Genomic DNA, 21,260 nt, shown 5'->3' with positions numbered 1-21,260 from the left:
ACTACGATCTACAACTTTCGTTTAGACTCCGTCGGCTAACTTTGATTTATTTTTATTATTAATTTTTAGTAGGCCGGGACAGGAAAACTTCGTTATAAAATCATAACTTCTTCATCCGGCGTCCGTTTTCGCCTATCTTTTCATCGTTTCACTACAATTAACGAGATCTTCAATTCTTGTTTAGATTGTTTCGGATAAGAACCGCTCGATCTCAAATCGAGTATTCGGGCTGCATACTGCTAAGTCGAAACTTCGAAAAATCATAACTTCCTCATACGAAGGCAGATTTGGGCGTTCTTTTTATGCACGTTCTCGGTTTAACGAACTCTACGACTTTCATTTAGATCACTAAGGCTAAATATTGCTCTAACGTAAATTTCACTTTTTACATCATTCAGCGTTGTCGGTTCTGTCGCGAAACTTCGACAGGTCATAACTTCTTCGTTATAACTCGGATTTTGGCATTCTTTATATCTTCGGAATCCTTGTTTCGACCACTACATCTTTATGCAAAGATATTGGGCTTATCTCATACTTTAATTTTGACGCTTATTTTATTTTTTTTATTAATTACATCTTTATAATTAAGTAATAAACACACAAATGCACATAATTCACATAATACTCAAATATTTCATCATTAATACTTCAAAAACAGTTACAAGGGTTAACCTAGACTTTTACATCAACGAAAATGCCTAGCCTGGAAACGCGGGCGTTACACAGGTAAACCACACACGCTCCATCGAACTATGATAAACAATGAATCACCCTTTGTCACCTTTGCTTAGAACCAATTAGTGTGCCGGTAAACCACACATGCTCCACTAACTTCTTAGCAAGGGTGCAAAGTGCAATTTCATGGGATTGCATCAATTCACTTTTCCTAAAGTAGCTGAGATTGGGAATTTTATAAAATAGTTTAGTTACTTTATAGATTCATTATACTTATTAATGAGGAGAGATAGTTGCCCTATCCTACCCGTTCAGCTAACGACCCTCCACCAGTCAAGCAAGCGGTGGGTGTGAGTGTACACCCATTAAGCGCCATTTTATAGGCAGCAACCTTATACACACCTTATTGATCGGCTTCGTGAATGAGGTCTACTAACGGTAAGACTAGCATTTTAATTTTACTTATATATTTATTAAGCTTTTAATAATATAATAGTATAGGGTTGAATTTTAAACTTGTAAAATTCTAGGGATTGAAATTTAAATTCTTCTAAATTAAACTATTAATCATCAAATTCAAATTTCAAAACTTTCGGATAAATATTGAACTTTTCAAAACAATAGGGATCAAATAACAAATAATTCAAATTAAACAATTAATTTCATAATTATCTATATTTGACCTAATCCAATTTTAGTCATTAGATAATTACCAAATAATCTTAAATAGTCCATATTTATCATATAAATAATTAATATTCACAAGATTTGAAATTATCTATTCTTATGTCAAGGATAATCATTAAATTAGGTTAAAATTCGGATTTATACTTAATAAAACGATTTAGGTATCAATCCAAGACAAAACAGCAATAAAATCCGAATTATCCTCTGTCTGACGTTGGAACTCGCCAAGTCAAGCTTTGGACTCGCCGAGTTGGGTCGGACATAGGTGAAGAAAAACGATTTTCAGCAAGCAAAACAGTTAAGCATCACATTCAATTGAAACCAATCATGGCTCTGATACCACTGATGGGTTTTGGACATAAGATCTTTCCTATGTGCGCATACAACCCTATAGCTTGGATCTAGGTTTCTCTAATTGAACATGCAATATATCCAAGACTTTCATGGCTAGATCTAGTTTAAAATAACAATCAAAACATATGAAAACAGATCTAGAATAATACCTTGAGTTACTTACTTGAAACCTTCTTCTTCTTTGGAGCTTAAAGTCACAATTGTCACTCCTCTAATGGCTTACAAACACCAACTAGCAAGAAGATGATTTGAGAGAGGTAAGGAAGAGGGAAATCGGCTCTAAGGTTACTCCAATAACAAGGGTGTCGATTTCCACAACCCCAAGGGTCTATTTATACTGTGAGCTCCTAGGGTTTCACCCTAAAACCCTAATTGGATAACTTAGCCTCAAAGCAATCCAATATCCCTTCTAGATAAGGCCTTGGACGATTTCTAGGTGATCCACATCCCTAAAATCGTCCACCCCATATCCATAAGGATTCTTAGCTCAAAATACAACTATCACACATTTTACAGTTTATACCCCTTTCATCAATTAATCTCTTTAAGTCACCAAATTAATTCCTAATTAATTTATGACTTATATTAATCAAATAATATTATTATTCCTTTAATATATTATTCTTATAATACATTAATAATAATATCTCTTCTCTCTATATAAATCACCCTGTCAAGTTGTTATGGTGAAGGCAACCCAAAAGGACCATGCACAATCAGGTCAAGTACTTACCAAATATAGTTACAGCCTTAGACACTAATCCAACAGCTCATGCCCAAAGTGGTGGACCCTTTGTGTTTGGTTGACTATCGCCCAATCAATCTTATAGAATGTGTATATAAGGTTATCTCAAAAGTGTTGGCAAATCGGTTGAAGAAAGTAATTGGGTCGGAGGTGGGGGAGGTTCAATCAGCCTTTATAGCAGGCAGGAATATTCTTGATGGTCCACTGATGATTAATGAATTGGTTATGTGGCTCAAAAAGACAAATAGGGAAGCTTTAATTTTAAAAGTTGACTTTAATAAATTATTTGATTCACTGAGTTGGGATTTCTTGATCTCAACCATGGATCGATTGGGGTTCCCGTCAAGGTGGTGTCAAAGGATACTTGGATGTCTCTGATCCTCATGTATGTCTGTTTTGGTAAATGGTGCTCCAACTCTGGAGTTCTCGATGAGTATGGGGGTGAGACAGGGCGACCTGCTCTCCCCATTTTTGTTTGTTTTAGCAATGGAAGCTCTGAACATGGTGATGACAAAAGGTGTGAACTTGGGTATATTCCACAGTATTTCCACGCCTAAGGAGGGACCTTGTATCTCCCACCAACTCTATGTAGATGACACCTAATTTGTGGGGGAATGGTCCCAAGTGAATCTTATGAAGTATATTGAGATGTTTTCATCTAGCTTCGGATTTGAAAATGAATTTCTCAAAAAGCAGGGTCTTTGGTATTAGCGTGGACACAAATGAAGTAGTCTCTATTGCATTGATTCTGAATTGTCAGTCTGCATCTCTCCCCTTCACGTATTTGGGGCTCCCCATGGGGGCGAACATGTCTTTGTGCAAGAATTGGAAGCTTGTCATTGACCAGTTTCAATTCAGACTGTCAACTTGGAAAGCAAAAACATTATCATTCAGGGGTCGTACTACTCTCGTTAACTCAGTGCTTAGTAGCCTCCTAATCTTTTATTTCTCATTGTCTAAAGCTCCATTGAAAGTGATCGAGAACTTAGACGGGTTTAGAAGAAAATTCTTATGGGCAGGAGGATCGCCAACAACAAAAATCTGTTGGATTACTTGGGATAAGGTTTTAACTCCAAAAAATAAGGGATGTATGGGTGTTGTAAGGCTTAGAGCATCGAATTATCAGGAGTATGGAAAAACATCATAAGGGTAACAAACGACATGGAGGATAGTAATATGGTGTTTTCTAAATTACTAAAAAATGAATTGGGAAGGGAAAATAAAACTTCATTCTCGTTTGAGAACTAGATGGGTATTGGCATTCTAAAAGAAGTTTTTCCAGCACTACTCAAATTAGAAGAAAAAAAAAAAAAAAAACCAATGTATGGTGTCTGATAGATTGGAGTTTAATGGGGTATTTATCAGCTAGAGGTGGAATTAGAAAAGGGTACATTGTCGGAAGAGGAAAAAATTAAAAGAATCTGTTGTGACCTAGTATTACAGGCCAATAACCTCAAGAGTATTGATGATAAATGGAGCAGGAAAATCGAAACGTTGGTAGAGTTCACGGTCAAATCATTGCGTAGACTATGGGAATCGAAGAATTACATGGAGCTACCGTACAAACATTGGTTGAATAATTGGGTCCCATTAAAAATAATTTTTTTGGATGGCGTGTGGTACTTGACAGACTGTTAACTAAATATGAACCGGTCATAAGAGGGTTAACAATGACATCGCCTAACTGTGATTTTCTGGTTTGTGTGTGTTTTCTTTGTTCTGAAATATGATGTTCGGATAATTATGCTTTGTTCTGAAATATAATTTACGGGTAATTGTGGTGGTCATGTCAACAATGCAGAATCTATTAAGATAATGGGAGGATTTCTTTGTTTTGAAATATGATGTACGGATAACTATAATGGTTTATGTTGATGATCATAGATTGATTATTGGTTGAATTGGAACAGTTGTCTTAATTTCCATAATGACTGTAGAGACACACTTTTGAGACGTGTTACATTAAATAGGATTGTGCATGCATCTGGTTGGGTCGGTTTTGGACCCTAACACATCTAAGGTAGGTTTCTGGTTTTCAGAACATAGAATCGGTTTCTGATCGATTCGGTTTTTCGGGTTCTGATATCAGTTTGGACGGTTTTTCGGTTTTTTAGGTTCAATCCATACACTCAAGGGTTCTGGCTTTAAACCCATGGATTTTGGGTTTTAACCCATTTTTCATAAATAAACCAACAAGTTAAATACTTCAAAAAAAACACAAAACTAAAATCAATTATGGGTCAAATTCTTGGGTTGGATAGATCGGTTTCTAAAAACAATTTATCAGTTTTAAATATAAGTCAGTTTCTCATGGGTTGGATGGATCAGTTTCTAGGTTGGAAGGATCAATTTTTGGGTTAAAACCAAAAGTGAACCCGATTTTCGATTTAGGTTTTTTCGGTTTCAGTTTATCGGTTTTAGTCGGTTTCTAGGTTTGGGTTTGCTCACCCTTAAAAGTCTAATTTTTCCACAATGATTCTAGAGTTACACTTGGAGATTAGAAGGTTGGTTTCTAACTTTTCCATATTGTTTTGTTTTTACTTTTGATTTCTTTTAATAAACATTTTAAATTGTATGCACTTTTTCCATTTTCCGTCATGATCTTTCCCCTTGAACTTTTGCTAACAATACTGTAAAAATTTGTTTGGATATTACTACCTGATGCGTCATGAAAATAATAATATTTAAAGACAAATGATAAATTATTATAACCCAAAAAACAAGATAATGATTTATGACTACATAAAAGAGGAACCATCAGAAACCAAATATTTATCCCCAAATGCTAATAAAAGCCATACGGTCCGCATCATGGTTTAATCTCCCAATCGGGAAATTCCATCACCTGGGTCCTCTTTTAAACGATCACAAAAAAAAATATATATATATATAACAGAAAAAACTAAATAAAAAAAGTTTAATCATATTAAAGCTCAAGATAATAAAAAAAAGGCTCAGAAACATAATATGGGTAATGAGAAAGTTTATCGATCACAATGAATATCAGAGTGGTGCATGACTTTCCTGTTTTATCATCATTGCCCTTCATAAATCAATTCATAAAAATCGCAATTTGATGTATTTTCAAATCTGTTCAGATTTATGAACTTGTAATCTCATTGTTTCATTGTTTAAAAGAAACTCTGAAGTCTGACATGTGATAAGTTTCATAATTCATCAAAACAGATACTATTTAACCAAAACAAAACACAAATATAAGATTCAAAAAACAAATAATGTCGAATATTGAGAATCGAGATCAGAGTTTGGTTAAAGATCTATCGTCACTGTAAATTCAGAAACACGGACCAATAAATTTGCTCATCATATCTCAAAAAAAATTATAAACATAACAAGTAAAAACTAGATTAATTGTTGAGCATCAGAGACTTAAATACTAATAATCACGAACACTTAGTTCGATCATCTTGTTGCAGTTATTTTCTCATCACTTGGCAACGGAAACAGAAACAAAATGATTTTACAAGAAATGAAATATTTCTAAAAGAGATTAAAAATCCAAAATTGAAGAGGCCTCAGAGATCTTGGTGGATAATGAATCATCAAATGGGATAATCCCATCAAGAGTAGCAAATATCTTTCTTACATCAATGGCCACAACAGTAAAAAAAATCGATTAAATTGATTTAGATAAATCGTAGTATAATGAGTCAGAAATGGAGTGTAAGATCACCTTCCTCTTCAAATAAAAACTATTATAAAGAGAAAATCATTGGGAATCCGAATGATTTTTTTCATCATACTCATTATCAATGATATAATGATAAATATAGAAAAGATAAGTAAGTTTGAATGTATCTACCTTGTCACCGAAAAGCCCTAGCTAAAGAGGAAGATCCGGAGCTAAAGGTAGCCACATATAGAATTCAAATATATGTGATCGAAATACTTCATTTAGCCTAATGATAGATCCCTTAATCCACCGTTGAAATTGGACTCCGATCAAGGAATTGCAATATCAGGCTTAATGATAACACCATTCAACAGACTCAAAACGATGAAGTACAAGTAAATTGAGTATTACTGAAACCAAAAACACGTAGAAAGCAAGATGAGATAATGGATTCTAAGCTATTCAAACATAAGATTTACAAAGAGATGAAGTAGCTAGCTGCGATTGAGTTGTTTTGTTGCAACGAGGAGGATGTATTTTATATACAGATGTAAATTAGGGATACGGTGTTTAAACCCTAGTTGCTGCGGCTTCGTTATGTTCTTTTATGGGCTTTTTTTAGAAAGAGATAGCGCATCAAGTTTAGGCCTTTAAGGGTTTGGGCTCATCTTTTCGAAAACAATTAGTTTTTCTTATTTTCAAACCAAAATTGGTAAATCGAAAATCATATGAATTTATGTGTCTTGATTTAGAAGATGTCTCGTAAACATTTAGATGTAAAGTAATATCTGAAAAAATTAAAAGATGATGGCTTTTCTTTCTCCCTCCGATTGAAACTTCAATTGCAACCCTCCCACATCCGTACACACCATTTGAGAAAGTTAGCAAAGCGAACTATATGATTGCAAGATATTGTCTTTATAAACAAACACTACCCACAAAATCTCTAAATGAGTTGGATTTGTATCTCAAAAAATGTAACAACTTTAAAAGGGTATGTAGAAATGAATCTTGTTGATCACAATTTGGTGACGTGTATCAAAACATCAATTTCAGACATGGCCAAGTGGAGAATAGAAAGCTTTAAGATGCTACCAGCTAGTTCATTTTGAACAAAATTTATATGAATATGTAAAGTGGGTGATACAAGATAGAATATGACACAAACAAGTTATACTACGTTTGACATGTATTCGAATGGGGTTGATGTCAACGGGACAAAAATTGCAACTTTTTGTCTCACTCATTCCGATGAAACTAGACATAACATATTATATAGTGTTTGTATGTTTGACACGTATTAAATTGTTTGACACTTATTGAACTAAGACATATGTTAATGGGAAAGTTTTGCATCTTAGAAAGCTTCAAGATACTACCAGCTAGTTCATTTTGAACAAAATTTATAAGAATATGTAAAGTGGGTGATACAAGATAGAATAAGGCAAAAACAAATTATACTACGTTTGACATGTATTTGAATGGGGTTGATGTCCACGAGACAAAAAATTGCCACTTTTTGTCTCACTCAATCCGGTGGAACTAGACATAACATATTATATAGTGTTTGTATGTTTGACACTAATTGAACTGATGCAGATGTTAATGGGAAAATTTTGCATCTTTTTATGTCGCTTAAAAAGATTGAACAAAATGAAAGTGGTTATACTATGTTTCAAAAGCATTAGACTAAGGTTGATTTCATTGGAACAAAACTCTCCCAAGATGGTGAATCCAGATAAAACATGATATATTATGTTTGACATGCATTGGACCAGATGATAATTATATTGGACAAAAACCGTAACTTTTGTCTCTTCCAAAAAGGAAAATCAAAGCAGAATAAGTTATACTATGTTCGACGTGTATTGGACTGAGATGGACTGGGATAAACATGGGAAATGCGTTAGGCGCATATGCATTGCGTTCCTTCTAATGTTGTGAAGCTAATGTGTTGATATATTTTCCCTAGTCAGCGATATTGTTTTGAACCCATTATAAGGGTATTGAAATGTTTTGTTGATTTAAACTATTTTGGAGGTTCAACTTTAAGTATGGATGATCACCATCATCCTTTACTCTCGAAGAGTTGACCTCATGGATTCTCACGAGGCATTCCCATGTCTTACGCTATATTTTGGCATGTTGCTCAGGTTAAAGATGAAGGGGGCTTAGATATTTAGAAGATGATATTAGATGTAATGTTGTAGTCTTACCTATGGTTTAAGATTGATTGTAATGTCTGTTGGAATAGTGTCTAAGGCTGCAACTATATTAGGCAAGTATTTGACCCGATTGTGCATGGTCCTTTTGGGTTGTCTTCACCATAGCAACTTGATAGGATGATTTATTATGAGAGATTAGATATTATTAATATATTATGAGAATAATATAAGGAATAATAATATTGTTATTTGATTAATATAAGTCATAGATTAATTAGTATTAATTTGGTGACTTAAAGAGATTAATTAAATTAGAGGGTATAAACTGTCAATTGTTTGATAGTTGCACTTTGGGCTGTAAATCCTTAAGGGATAAGGGTTGGACGATTTCTAGGGCTTGGGATAAACCACAAATCGTCCACGGCATTATCATGGAAAGGATCTGGATTGCTTTAAGGAAAGATTATCCAACTAGGGTTTAAGGGTGAAACCTTAGGAGCCTTACAAATATAAGTAGACCCCTAGGGCAAGGGAAATCGACACCTCTGCTAAAGCAAAGAAACCCTAGCCGATTTCTAATCCCTCTCCTCTCTCTCTCAAATCATCCTCCTTACTAGTTGGTGTTTGTAAGCCATTAGAGGAGTGACAATTGTGACTCCAGAGCTCCAAGACAACAAGATCAAACAAGAGATTCAAAGGTAAACTTCTAGTTCTGGTTTTGTATTGTTCTTATACATAATTAGTCATTAGAAGTCTTGGATTCAAAGCATGTTTAATTAGAGAAACCTAGATCCAAGCATTAGGGTTTGCATGTGCACATAGGAATTTTCATATGGCTAAAACCCATCAGTGGTATCAGAGCCTAGATTGGTTTCTATTAAATTGTTGCTTGTTTGTTTGAATCTTACTTGCAAAATTCGAATTTTGTGTTTCTGAGTCATGGGCTCGGCGAGTCCCATAGTGGACTCGGCGAGTTGGCCTGACTCGGCGAGTCCAGTTGGGCACTCGGCGAGTCTGAGCGTCAGGAAGGGCCAAATTCGGGATTTTTTTATATTTATCTTATGGAAACTTGCCTTTATCATATTAGATCAACCCTAATCTGATTTTTTGATATATATGACTATAATCTTGATCTAATTAAAGATATTTATCAATTAATAAAATATTTAATTTCCTTATGTGATAATTGATTAATTATTTTGATTAAATTGGTAAATTATTTTGCAAGAAATCCTTAAATAAATCAAATATGGATAATTATGGAATTAATTGTTAATTAAGATTATTTGTTATTTGATCCTCCATGTTTTTAAATGTTTAAAACTTGTCCTCAAGCTTTGAAATTTATGTTTTGTGATTAAAAGTTTAATTTAGACAATTTAAATTTCAAACCCTAGAATTTTACAAGTTTAAAATACAACCCTATACTAATATAATATTACAAGATTAATATATATATATATATATATATATATATATGTATGTATGTATAACTAAAATGCTAGTCTTACCGTTAGTAGGCCTCATTCACGAAGCCGATATATAAGGTGGGTATAAGGTTGCGGCCTATAAAATGACACTTAATGGGTGTACACTCACACCCACCGCTTGCTTAATCGGTGGAGGGTCGTTAGCCGAACGGGTAGGATAGGGTAACCTCATCCTCTCATTAAAAGTATAATATGAAATACAAAGTAACTACATGTTTTTCAAAAAATTTCCCAATCTTAGTTACTTTAGGAAAAGTGAATTGATGCAATCCCATGAAATTACACTTTGCACCTTGCTAAGAAGTTACTGGAGCGTGTGTGTTTTACCGACACACTAATTGGTTCTAAGCGAAGGTGGCAAAGGGTGATTCATTGTTTATCATAGTTCGATGGAGCGTGTGTGGTTTACCGGCACATCGAATAGGTGATCGTTACAATGAAGGCACCATGTGAATTTGCATGGTAATTCACACCCGCTTTGTGATCCTCGGTATCCCAGTCACAAACAAGAGGGGCATATCGAGATTTAAACATGTCAATGAAAAGTTTCAATGAATCTCATCTAAACCTAGGAATTCTCAAATTCATTTAGAACTTAAAGTTATGTTTTATGGTGGAGAATTAGTGAATCGTCATTCACTTACCTTCAAATTATTTGCATGTTAGATTACGACATCCTTTTTCTAATATGTAAATATTGTTGTTGGATCCTAGCCCTAATTTTTCTTATTGGGTGATAATTAGGGATTCATATTCTAATCTATCTTTGTCCTTTCTATTTGTAGATGTCGAACGCAAACAACGATGCTGCTAGTTCATTCACATTGATGAGCCTTTGTCAAAAGGTCACCTTCGATGGGACGAACTTTAGCGAATGGATAAGATACATTCACACTATTGCTCGCTATGAGGATAAGGAGTATGTCCTCGATGAGAAGCTCGAGAAAATCAACCCTGAAATCGCTACTCCGGCTGAAATGACCGCTTTTGAAACTCACGAGCGTGATGCAACGAAGGTACATTGCATCATGATAGCCACTATGAACTCCGAATTCCAAAAGTCCTATGAGGACATGTACCCGTACGAGATGCACCAAGACTTATTGGAGAGATACCACCAAAACGCGAGACAAGAGCGTTATGAGATTTTCACTAACATGATTTCCGCTAAGATGGGTCATGGAGAGTCTCTTACCGTGCACCTGCAAAAGATGTAAAGGTATGTCGACCGCCTTCGCAAGTTGAATGTTGACTTTGGGGAAGACTTGGCGGTCGACATGGTGCTTCACTATTTGCCTCCAAGCTACAATCAATTTAGGATGACCTACCACATGAACAAAGAGGAGGTCACCCTAAGCAAACTCCAAGGTCTCTTGAGGGTCGCTGAGAGCAACTTCAAGGACAAGTCTGTTGCACCAACTCCCAATCCACCCGATGCTCCTGTTTTGGCTATTGGACAAGGAAAGGGAAAGAAGAGGAAGGCTTCATCTAAGAACTATCGCAAGGTTAAAGCCCGAGATGGTGCCTCTTCTAGTGGGACCAAAGTTGATCCTGCTAAGCCCTGCCCAAACCCAAAGGAGACAGAGTGCCACCACTGCCACAAGATAGGACATTGGAAGAGAAGCTGCCCAGAGTACCTTCAAGCCATCAAGGAAGGAAAGATCAAGCCGTCTTTCGCAGGTATATACACAATTAAATCCAACGATTCATCTCATGCTATTTCTTGGGTTCTTGATACCGGTTGTGGTTACCACATTTGTTCTAATGTGCAGGGACTAAGAAGAAATAGGTATGTGGAGCATGGAAGGATTAATCAAATCATGGGGAACAGAAGATCGTCGCCTGTGACCAAGATTGGAGTGTATTCTTTAGTGCTTAGGAATGGTTTAAGTTTAGATTTGAACAATTGTTGCTATTCGCCAGAAATGGCTAGAAACATCATTTCATTTCATGGTTTGTTTAGACAAGGTTTTAGATTTTCTTTTAATAATGAGAATGGTTCTATTTTGGCTTATCTAAATGGTGTCTTTTATTTTGAAGCAATACCGTGTAATGGAATTTATGAAACTGTTATGACTGTTAATAACTTAGGAAATGATGTTTTGAACATAGATTCTTCCAATAGTATGGATAAAGCATCCTTGTGGCATTGTCGTCTTGGACATGTCAACAAGAAACGCATAGCCCAACTCCAAAAGGATGGAGTGTTGGAGTCATTCGACCTTAGGGAAGATGACACATGTGAATCTTGTTTACTTGGAAAGATGACTAAGTCACCCTTCACAAGTATGTGTGAAAGGGGTGAGGGTCTATTGGACCTAATACATACCGATGTATGTGGACCGTTTAGATCAACCACGAAGGATGGGAACTGCTTCTATGTGACTTTTACCGATGACTATAGTAGATATGGGTATATCTACTTAATCAAGCAAAAGTCAGAAACTTTTGAAAAGTTCAAAGAGTTCAAGAATGAAGTGGAGAATCAATTGGGCAGGAAAATCAAGATGCTTCGATCCGATCGAGGAGGAGAGTACCTAAGTCTTGAATTCCACGATTATCTCAAGGAGTGTGGAATAGTTTCACAATTGACACCACCTAGGACACCATAATTGAATGGTGTGGCAGAAAGGCGTAATCGAACCTTGTTGGACATGGTTCGCTCTATGATGAGTCGTGCTTCACTATCAATCTCTTTTTGGGGGTATGCCTTAGAGACTGCCGCCCATATCCTTAACCGAGTCCCTACTAAGAAGGTTGCCAAAACACCTCACGAGATGTGGACAGGGAAAGCTCCCTCGTTAGCACATATCAAGGTTTGGGGTTGCGAGGCTTTCGTAAGACGAGATACTCACGACAAGCTTGAACCTCGTAGTGAGCGATATATTTTCATCGGCTACCCGCAGAAATCCTTTGGATATCTCTTCTATAGACCGAAGGACAATGTTGTCTTTGTTGCGAAGAGAGGAGTTTTCCGAGAGCGAGAACTCATAGGCCAAGGAGACAGTGGGAGGAAAATTGAGCTTGAAGAGATTCAAGAGTCGATAGATGAAGGAACCTCTACCGCTGGCACTCAACCCGAGGAGGAAACTCCGGTTGAACCGATTGACAAGTCCTTACCTCTTAGACGTTCCGAAAGAGTTAGAGTTCAACCCCAGTTTTATGGTTTTCATATTACTACCGAAGGGGACACGTATATTAGTGATGGTACACTAATAAACCTTGATGAACCTAATAGCTATAAGGAAGCCATGGCAGGCCCGGAGTCTGCAAAATGGAAAGAGGCAATGGATAGCGAGATCCAATCCATGTATGATAACCAAGTTTGGAATTTGGTTGATAATGTGCCCGGACGTAAGACCGTTGGGTACAAATGGATCTTCAAGAAGAAGACCGACGTGGATGGAAAAGTACACACATATAAGGCGCAATTGGTTGCGAAGGGCTTTACTCAAACTCCTGGAGTTCACTATGAAGAGACCTTCTCACTAGTTGCAAAGATAAAATCTATTAGAGTGATGCTAGCTATTGCCGCATTTCGTGATTATGAGATTTGGCAAATGGATGTCAAGACCGCTTTCCTTAACGGGAAGTTGGCTGAGGATGTTTGCATGGCTCAGCCAGAGGGGTTTGTGGATCCGAAGCATCCGAATAGAGTGTGTAAGCTTGAGAAGTCCATTTATGGACTTAAGCAAGCGTCTCGCAGATGGAATCTTTGCTTTGATGAGAAAGTCAAAGAGTTTGGATTTGTACGAAGCGAAGATGAATCGTGTGTATATGTCAAAGCCATTGGGAGTATAGTAAGCTTCCTCGTTCTATATGTCGATGACATATTACTCATAGGAAACGACATCCCGACTCTGCAAGAGGTTAAGTCCTGGCTGGGGAGGTGCTTCGCTATGAAGGACCTCGGAGAGGCTTCTTACATTTTGGGAATAAGGATAGTAAGAGAAAGAAGAGACTAATAGGACTTAGTCAGAACACTTACTTAGAGAAAGTACTAAAACGTTTTAGTATGGAAAACTCGAAGAAGGGAGAATTAACGATACAAAGTAATGCCAAGTTGAGTAAGACTCAAAGTCCGAGTACCGAAGCTGAAATAGCAGAAATGAGCCGAGTTCCATACGCTTCCGCAGTTGGCTCAATCATGTACGCTATGACTTGTACTCGCCCTGATGTAGCCTTTGCTTTGAGCATGGTTAGTAGATATCAAGGGAACCCTGGCAGAGCCCATTGGATTGCTGTGAAGAATATCCTTAAGTACCTTTGGAGGACGAAGGAATGGTTCTTAGTCCTCGGAGGGAGTGATGACTTGAAGGTGCGAGGGTAAAGTGACGCCAGTTTTCAGAACGACAGGGACAACTACCGTTCGCAGTCGGGCTGGGTCTTTACCCTGAATGGAGGAGCAGTAACTTGGAAAAGTTCCAAACAAGAAACCGTAGCTGATTCAACATGCGAATCAGAGTACATTGCAGCGATCGAAGCGTCGAAGGAGGCGATATGGTTGCAGAACTTCATTGGTGATCTTGGAGTTGTACCTGCCATGAAGGAGCCCATGGAGATTTTATGTGATAATGAAGGAGCGGTTGCCTTGACCAAGGAACCAAGGGATCATGGTAGATCTCGATACATCGACAGAAAATATCACTTTATTAGACATCGTGTAGAAGAAGGACAACTCGTAGTGAAGAGGATATCGTCGGAAGATAACCTAGCAGATCCGCTTACGAAGGGACTGAGTAGGGTTAAGCACTTGCAGCATGCTAGGAGTATTGGGCTGAAAGATGATATTAGCATAGATTAGATAGTATTAGAAACGTGTAATAGATAAATGTAATTAACATTTGATGATTAAATAAAGGAGTTTTATTTATGAGTAATGTTACTGTCTTATGTTAATTGTTTAACTATTGTTTCTCTTTGCATGTTTTGACTTCCATAATAATTGAGTTTATTAAGAATAATCGAATTATTCAAATTGTCCACAATCGTTCATATGTTGGAAGTAGATATGAATGAAGATTGTCATGAATTGGTGCGTAGATTGTCTAAATGGTATTAGACATAGAAAAAGATTGCTGCGACGTTCATGAGTGCTTATGAACTAGTTTTGAGCATTGGAACAAACTCGCGCTTGTTGGAATCACCTTATGGAATACGATAAAAAGGGTGATCGCAAGACGATAATATCATATAGTCTTAAAACCTAGATATATGGTTTGTTGTTTGTTAATTGATTGTACATTGATAATGCGAAAACACATTGGTAACTCGATGTTATAAAACGCATTGTTGTGTATAGTTGATTAATGAATAAGTAAATGCATATAAGTCGAAGTTTATCTGTTACTTTTATCCCAAGAGGGTAAAAGCGATATCTCGGCCGCTCGATGATTTGATTTGACTTATGTGCCGGGCCCGGTCAGAACTGAATTGATGTGTTCGATTAAGTTCTATGTCAAATAAATTAGAGATCGAGAAACCAAAATGCTAGACAAAATTATTCCATAGAATTGTCGGCATGATATCTAACAGAGGACTGTACGATCCCTTATCTAAATGACAAGATTGATTAGATCAGAGTTTGATAGCGTCTTTGAGAGCTACGATTGCGAATCGGATTGTACTTGTGCATATAGTTACTAGACTTATCCAAGTGGGAGACTGTTGGAATAGTGTCTAAGGCTGCAACTATATTAGGCAAGTATTTGACCCGATTGTGCATGGTCCTTTTGGGTTGCCTTCACCATAGCAACTTGATAGGATGATTTATTATGAGAGATTAGATATTATTAATATATTATGAGAATAATATAAGGAATAATAATATTGTTATTTGATTAATATAAGTCATAGATTAATTAGTATTAATTTGGTGACTTAAAGAGATTAATTAAATTAGAGGGTATAAACTGTCAATTGTTTGATAGTTGCACTTTGGGCTGTAAATCCTTAAGGGATAAGGGTTGGACGATTTCTAGGGCTTGGGATAAGCCACAAATCGTCCAAGGCATTATCATGGAAAGGATTTGGATTGCTTTAAGGAAAGATTATCCAACTAGGGTTTAAGGGTGAAACCCTAGGAGCCTTACAAGTATAAATAGACCCCTAGGGCAAGGGAAATCGACACCTATGCTAAAGCAAAGAAACCTTGGCCGATTTCTAATCCCTCTCCTCTCTCTCAAATCATCCTCCTTGCTAGTTGGTGTTGGTAAGCCATTAGAGGAGTGACAATTGTGACTTTAGAGCTCTAATACAACAAGATCAAACAAGATATTCAAAGGTAAACTTCTAGTTCTGGTTTTGTATTGTTCTTATACCTAATTAGTCATTAGAAGTCTTGGATTCAAAGCATGTTTAATTAGAGAAACCTAGATCCAAGCATTAGGGTTTGCATGTGCACATAGGAATGTTCATATGGCTAAAACTCATCAATGTCATCACTATGTTTTAAACTAAACCTGAATCGGGACCAAATGTTTATCCACATATGTTTAAAATTTGAACTTTGATTTTGGGATAGAAACTTTAATTTAAAATCATTTTAAAATCACTATATGTAAGAGATGTTTCATTAAATCCTCATTTTAACAATAATTGAGTTTTAAGTTATTTTCTTGGGATAGGGGCTCAATGTTCCAAAAGTCCAATAATATATTTAAACCATTGAAAGCCCAAATTTTATATCTTTTATCTTTAGGTTGTTACAAAAACAAATAAAATCAAACAAAACTAATACTTATTCAGCCATCATGCTCACAAATCAAACCAACAAAGTGTCTATTAATCATCACTTCATTCTCCCTTCAAATTAACAAAAGCATCGTAAGATTTGAAAGACATAAAAACCATAAGATTTCAAAAACTTCAACTCAATCACATTAAGTCAAAAACATCAATTAAACATCATAAACCATAAAAGGAAAGTTAATATAAGATTATAGATAAGAATGTAAAAAGATCATAGTGAAAACAAATAAAATCAAAATTGAAGAACGATCAAACATAACTAATACTTATTTCGCCATTTTGATGACAAATCAAACTGATAGATAATCTTATTAATCATCATTTCATTCTATGTTCAAATGAACAAACATGTTGTAAGATTTCAAAAACTTAAAAATCCAACTCAATCACATTAAGAATCAAGGGATATCAAATAGAGCTAATACATTTTTGTCATCATATTGGCAGTCAAATCAACAAGGAAAACAATTTATCATCATTTCAAGCTCGAAAAAAATTTAAAAAAACGAGAACAAAGCACATATCGTAAATATAGTTATAGTCGTTCATGATTCATGCACATCGAATCAATGAGCAATGAACGCATAAAATACTAAAATAAGTAGATTGAGAGAAGGTGAGAACTATGGATTTGAACCAAAATGATTAAAATGGTAGTCTAACGTCTGATTAACCGAATATTTGCGAAATCACATCTATCTTGTTGCTAACCATTTGTCTCGACTTGGAATTTGTAAGGAATTTTCATAGAGTTAGGATCAAATGAAATAGGGTTGTGAGACCACTTGAAACTCTAAGGAAAATATGTTTTATAAAATATGAAATAAGTTTTTAAAAGGAAATTAAAGTGAGGGAAAGGAAATTACTAATTGTCATTAGTTACAAGAATACGAAAGTTCTTATGTTTCAAATCAATATGGTTCGAAATATCAACTTATCTATAACCGTATGACTTCGGAAGGCCCATTATAAGTATAGATAGATATAACTTAGGGTTAAAGTTTTCCAAGGTTTCGTGTATCCTAATGGAAAAAAACCAACCATACCATATAAAACGGTTTAGAACTTTCGCAGTGTGGTTTACAGTTTTCTAAGGTCATCTCCAATGCTTAACCTCACAAATATCTATCATTTTTTTCACGTCAATATTATAGTTCAAATGATTATATCTTCATACAATCCATTTAGTTAAAAAGAAATAGCACATACATATAAGGTCAAATGCAAGTGAAAATAAAAATTATACTACATGTTAAATACAAGCCAAATGCAAGTTCTTTTTAACATCAAAATATCCAATTCCAACCTAAAAACATTATATCATACACAAATATGTCATCAAAAAAACGCCGTTTTAGATACACGAAGAAATGCGTTCTCTTTAGGTGTTGATCCTCCACACACCACTTTGCAAACAAGTTCACAACAACTCCTCTTTCTTACAACAAGACTTCACTAAAAAAGTCTATATATTCTGGTTGGTATTTGGCATTATCTCAAACTCAAAAAGAGTATAAATTCTACAACTCATTTGAGATGATTTCTTTTTTAGTCTCCAAATCTTGTGCAAGAGCCACACTATTTCCTTTTATGCCCTTTATGAATGTCCTCAGGCATCCATTCACTGTCCGGGGTGCTGATCCATCACAAAACCGTTTTGCAAGATCTACTGCCTTTATATTAATAAATAAATAAACACCCAAAAATGTTTAAATCAATTGATTGTTGTTATAAGAAAGGGTTAATAAGAACTTTAAAAGGGTATGAAGAAATGAACCTCGTTTATCACAATTTGGTGACGTGTACCCAAAACATCGATTTCAGACATGGCCAGGTGGAGAATTGAAAGCTCCAAGATTCTTCCTGCTGGTTCATTCTGAACAAAACAAAACAGGTTATACTGTGTTTGACATGTATCGGAGTGAGTTGATGTCAATGGGACAAAAATTGCAGCTTTTTGTCTCGCCCAAAAAGGTGGAACATGAAAAGAGGTTATATTGGATTCCAAAAAAGTGGATCTTGACAGAACATGTTATACTGTGTTTGACATGCATTAGACAATGAGACAAAATTTGCAGCTTTTTCTCTCACTCAAAAAGGTGGAACATCCAAAAAAGTAGAGCCAAACAGAACATATTATACTGTGTTTGACATGCATTGCACCAATGTTGATTATATTATATGGGACAAAAAGTGCAACTTTTGTCTCTCCCAAAAAGGTTATACTGCGAAACAGGACAGAACAGAACAGGTTATAGTGTGTTGGGGACAAAAGTGGCAAGGTGGTTCAAACCTTCCAATTTTGTGGAGCAACTTTTTCAATGACCACAACATGATCATCCCACTTCTCTGCTACTGCCACCAATAATTTCCTTGTGAAGCTGCATTTGAAGACAAAAATAATAATAATAATAATAATAATAATAATAATAATAATAATAATAATAATAATAATAATAATAATCAGGGGATTAAGTTTTCAGAGGTTGAATTTTATCAGCACTTATTTTACTTCTGTTGAATGCATACCGCAAGATTAATTTACTGTATACCAGCTTTGGAGGGGCTGAAAGGACTTCTGCCTCTGAGATAGAATACAGAAGCCAAAATTATTCAAAGATTTTTAAAGAATGAGAAGTTAAATCAATTTGAAGAATTTTGTAGTTGATGTTATTTGTGTTGTACCAATTTCAGAGGCTTTTTCATCTAATTGCAGAAGCTCATCGGCTTCTTCAGCTGTTTCTGTTTTCACAGGGGGTCCTCCAAAGCTCATATGATTGTATTCCATCAATGTCTCTTTATCAAATTCGTACCCTAGTTCTTCAATTTTCAGATATACTTCATGGTTAGTCTCTCAGATATTAGGTAGACGAGTTGGATCATAAACTTATAAGGAGTTAATTCTGCTTAAAACAGCACACAAAATCATGAAGAAAGGCTAGCAAAATAAAATACTTACCTCTTCTGGCATTCACTCTTCTCTCAAACAGACGTACAGGATCGGATCCTTCTAAACAAGCAGCATATATGATTGACCTAACATTTAGAAACATACAATAAACAAAGCAATGAGATTAGTATCAATCAAACAATGATTCTCATGGTGGGTATAATCGAATACGCATAAACAGATTCAAAATTCTATGAGATCTAGATATTGAGGTATAATTTGACTTACAACGCAAGCTCTCTGGCAGCTCTAGGACTACAAAACCTCCCGCTTTTATCGATTTTCGGCATAGGCACTTTGGGAAGCGAGGAAACAGAATCCTCCAAGGTGGATTTTTCCAAAATCTCCTCTACTGCAAGCGCAGAGGTACGGAAGAGTGATGATTGAGGTAGAGAGAAGAGCACGGTGGTTGTTGGCGGGAGGACATTCCACCGAAGGCATTTCCCGAACGGATAAGAAGTAAACGATGAACAAGGAGAGGAATTGAGAGTAAATTTAGGTTTCGAGCATGAAGAAGAAGAAGAAGAAGAAATATATGAGCATGGTAATGGCTGATGTATTAGAAGGGAGCTTGTGTCCATTGTAGTAGTTCACGGAGGTTTTTCGAGAGGAGGGGATGAAGAAGAACAGTTATGGATAAGAAAACAGGGGTTTTTGAAGTCTTTTTAATAGGGTTTTTGTGGCAGCATGATACATGACCATGTGTATAGTGTAGACTCTTAAGAATTGTACCGTTCTTTTTTAATTTGTATCAATGTATTATTATAATTTTAGATTTATTTATTTAAAGGTTGTAGAACTATAGAATAATGACTTGAGAGAGTAAAAAACTATATCTTTTGTACATATTTGGTCATTTAATTCTTTTCGGTGCTCTGTTAAACATCAAACTTGCTATTTCGTTCAAAAGATATCATTATTCTCGGGTGAAGGTTTCCGGTGAATATGTCATTACGGTCGTCTTCTCCAGGGGTGTTCCGGCCAAATGATGTTAGGAACAATTGCATATCTAAAAACGATTTCAAAAACACTTATTGTCATCTGTTCGTCTGTTTCTGAAAACTATTTTAGTTTTCGAGTTCTTTGTTCATCATAAATCGAAGGTCCAAAAATCGAAAACGAATTTTCATAACGATTTCTAGAACACACACACACTTACATCTTGTTCATCAGAAATTGAAGGTCCGAAAAACGATTTTGTGGGTTTTTGTATGGTTTAAACTCGAGGAAGATGAAGGAACATAAACAAATCGAAATTTACCATGTATGAATGGTTTGAACTCGAGGAAGATGAAGGGTTCCAGAAACATACCATCGATGAACTCGAGATCTGCCATGGATGAAGGTGTTGCAGGTTCATTAATGGAGATGATGAATAAGATGGGTATTCGAAGGTGTTGCGGGTGGATGTGTGATGTTTATTCGTTAATGGAGATGATGAATAGATGGTGAACTCGAGATCTGTCATGGATGAAGAGAGAGGTGGAGGTGTGATGGGTATTCGAAGGTCCCATGGATGAAGGGCCATAACTCAAACCTAGGGTTCGATTTCAGGTTGCATTCGCCAGAAAATTCATAGCTTCGCAGGAAAATTCAACATGACCAACTAAAGCTTCAATACCCGGTAATAATGGTATCTTTTGAACAAAATAACAAGTTTAACGGTTAACAGAGCACCAAAAAAATTAAGTGACCAAATATGTACAAAGGGTATAGTTGGTTACCTTTTCAAGTCATTATCCTTATAACTATTATGGATCCATATTTTTTTGTAAAATTAAATACAAATGGTTGAATTATTTGTTTATAA

The 21,260-nt window shown here is 35.8% G+C and overlaps 1 protein-coding gene and 8 non-coding genes across 9 annotated transcripts; all 9 read right to left on the bottom strand.

The window, feature by feature from the left end:
• Window positions 1-5,411: 5,411 nt before the first annotated feature.
• Window positions 5,412-5,505, bottom strand: LOC145090968 (small nucleolar RNA Z221/R21b). The gene has a single exon (XR_013701887.1). It is a non-coding gene; the product is annotated as a small nucleolar RNA Z221/R21b (small nucleolar RNA).
• A 43-nt stretch (window positions 5,506-5,548) lies between these two features.
• Window positions 5,549-5,650, bottom strand: LOC145090961 (small nucleolar RNA R64/Z200 family). The gene has a single exon (XR_013701880.1). It is a non-coding gene; the product is annotated as a small nucleolar RNA R64/Z200 family (small nucleolar RNA).
• Window positions 5,651-5,716: 66 nt separating this feature from the next.
• On the bottom strand, window positions 5,717-5,794 carry LOC145091074 (small nucleolar RNA SNORD18). Its single transcript, XR_013701962.1, has one exon. It is a non-coding gene; the product is annotated as a small nucleolar RNA SNORD18 (small nucleolar RNA).
• Window positions 5,795-5,838: 44 nt separating this feature from the next.
• Window positions 5,839-5,921, bottom strand: LOC145090947 (small nucleolar RNA Z199). The gene has a single exon (XR_013701867.1). It is a non-coding gene; the product is annotated as a small nucleolar RNA Z199 (small nucleolar RNA).
• Window positions 5,922-5,993: 72 nt separating this feature from the next.
• Window positions 5,994-6,078, bottom strand: LOC145091068 (small nucleolar RNA SNORD24). The gene has a single exon (XR_013701956.1). It is a non-coding gene; the product is annotated as a small nucleolar RNA SNORD24 (small nucleolar RNA).
• Window positions 6,079-6,127: 49 nt separating this feature from the next.
• LOC145090954 (small nucleolar RNA R12) lies at window positions 6,128-6,229 on the bottom strand. The gene has a single exon (XR_013701873.1). It is a non-coding gene; the product is annotated as a small nucleolar RNA R12 (small nucleolar RNA).
• A 10,514-nt stretch (window positions 6,230-16,743) lies between these two features.
• Window positions 16,744-16,829, bottom strand: LOC145090978 (small nucleolar RNA Z102/R77). Its single transcript, XR_013701897.1, has one exon. It is a non-coding gene; the product is annotated as a small nucleolar RNA Z102/R77 (small nucleolar RNA).
• A 74-nt stretch (window positions 16,830-16,903) lies between these two features.
• LOC145090980 (small nucleolar RNA Z102/R77) lies at window positions 16,904-16,983 on the bottom strand. Its single transcript, XR_013701898.1, has one exon. It is a non-coding gene; the product is annotated as a small nucleolar RNA Z102/R77 (small nucleolar RNA).
• A 745-nt stretch (window positions 16,984-17,728) lies between these two features.
• On the bottom strand, window positions 17,729-20,128 carry LOC145086761 (antitermination NusB domain-containing protein). Its single transcript, XM_079024604.1, has 7 exons — window positions 19,679-20,128; window positions 19,460-19,536; window positions 19,186-19,320; window positions 19,030-19,084; window positions 18,794-18,881; window positions 18,278-18,376; window positions 17,729-18,173 (listed from the first exon to the last, which is right to left on the bottom strand). Exons 1-7 carry the CDS (start codon window positions 20,029-20,031, stop codon window positions 18,021-18,023), a joined length of 960 nt encoding a protein of 319 aa, XP_078880730.1. The 5' UTR covers window positions 20,032-20,128; the 3' UTR covers window positions 17,729-18,020.
• Between the last annotated feature and the right edge of the window lie 1,132 nt (window positions 20,129-21,260).

Source organism: Lactuca serriola, chromosome 2, assembly GCF_051521515.1.
Source record: "Lactuca serriola cultivar US96UC23 chromosome 2, Lser_US96UC23_V15, whole genome shotgun sequence".
NCBI classification, from domain to species: domain Eukaryota; kingdom Viridiplantae; phylum Streptophyta; class Magnoliopsida; order Asterales; family Asteraceae; genus Lactuca; species Lactuca serriola.
Note: the sequence above shows the minus strand (reverse complement) of the source record. Positions and strands in the feature narration are given on the sequence as shown.

Bases quoted from the DNA above. Each gene is read 5' to 3' on its own strand.
- LOC145086761 (XM_079024604.1), bottom strand. From the start codon at position 20,031: ATGGACACAAGCTCCCTTCTAATACATCAGCCATTACCATGCTCATAT. The intron at 19,537-19,678 runs GTAAGTCAAATT...TCTAAATGTTAG, and splicing joins GCTGCCAGAGAGCTTGCGTT to GTCAATCATATATGCTGCTT. The intron at 19,321-19,459 runs GTAAGTATTTTA...TGAAAATTGAAG, and splicing joins AAGAGTGAATGCCAGAAGAG to AACTAGGGTACGAATTTGAT.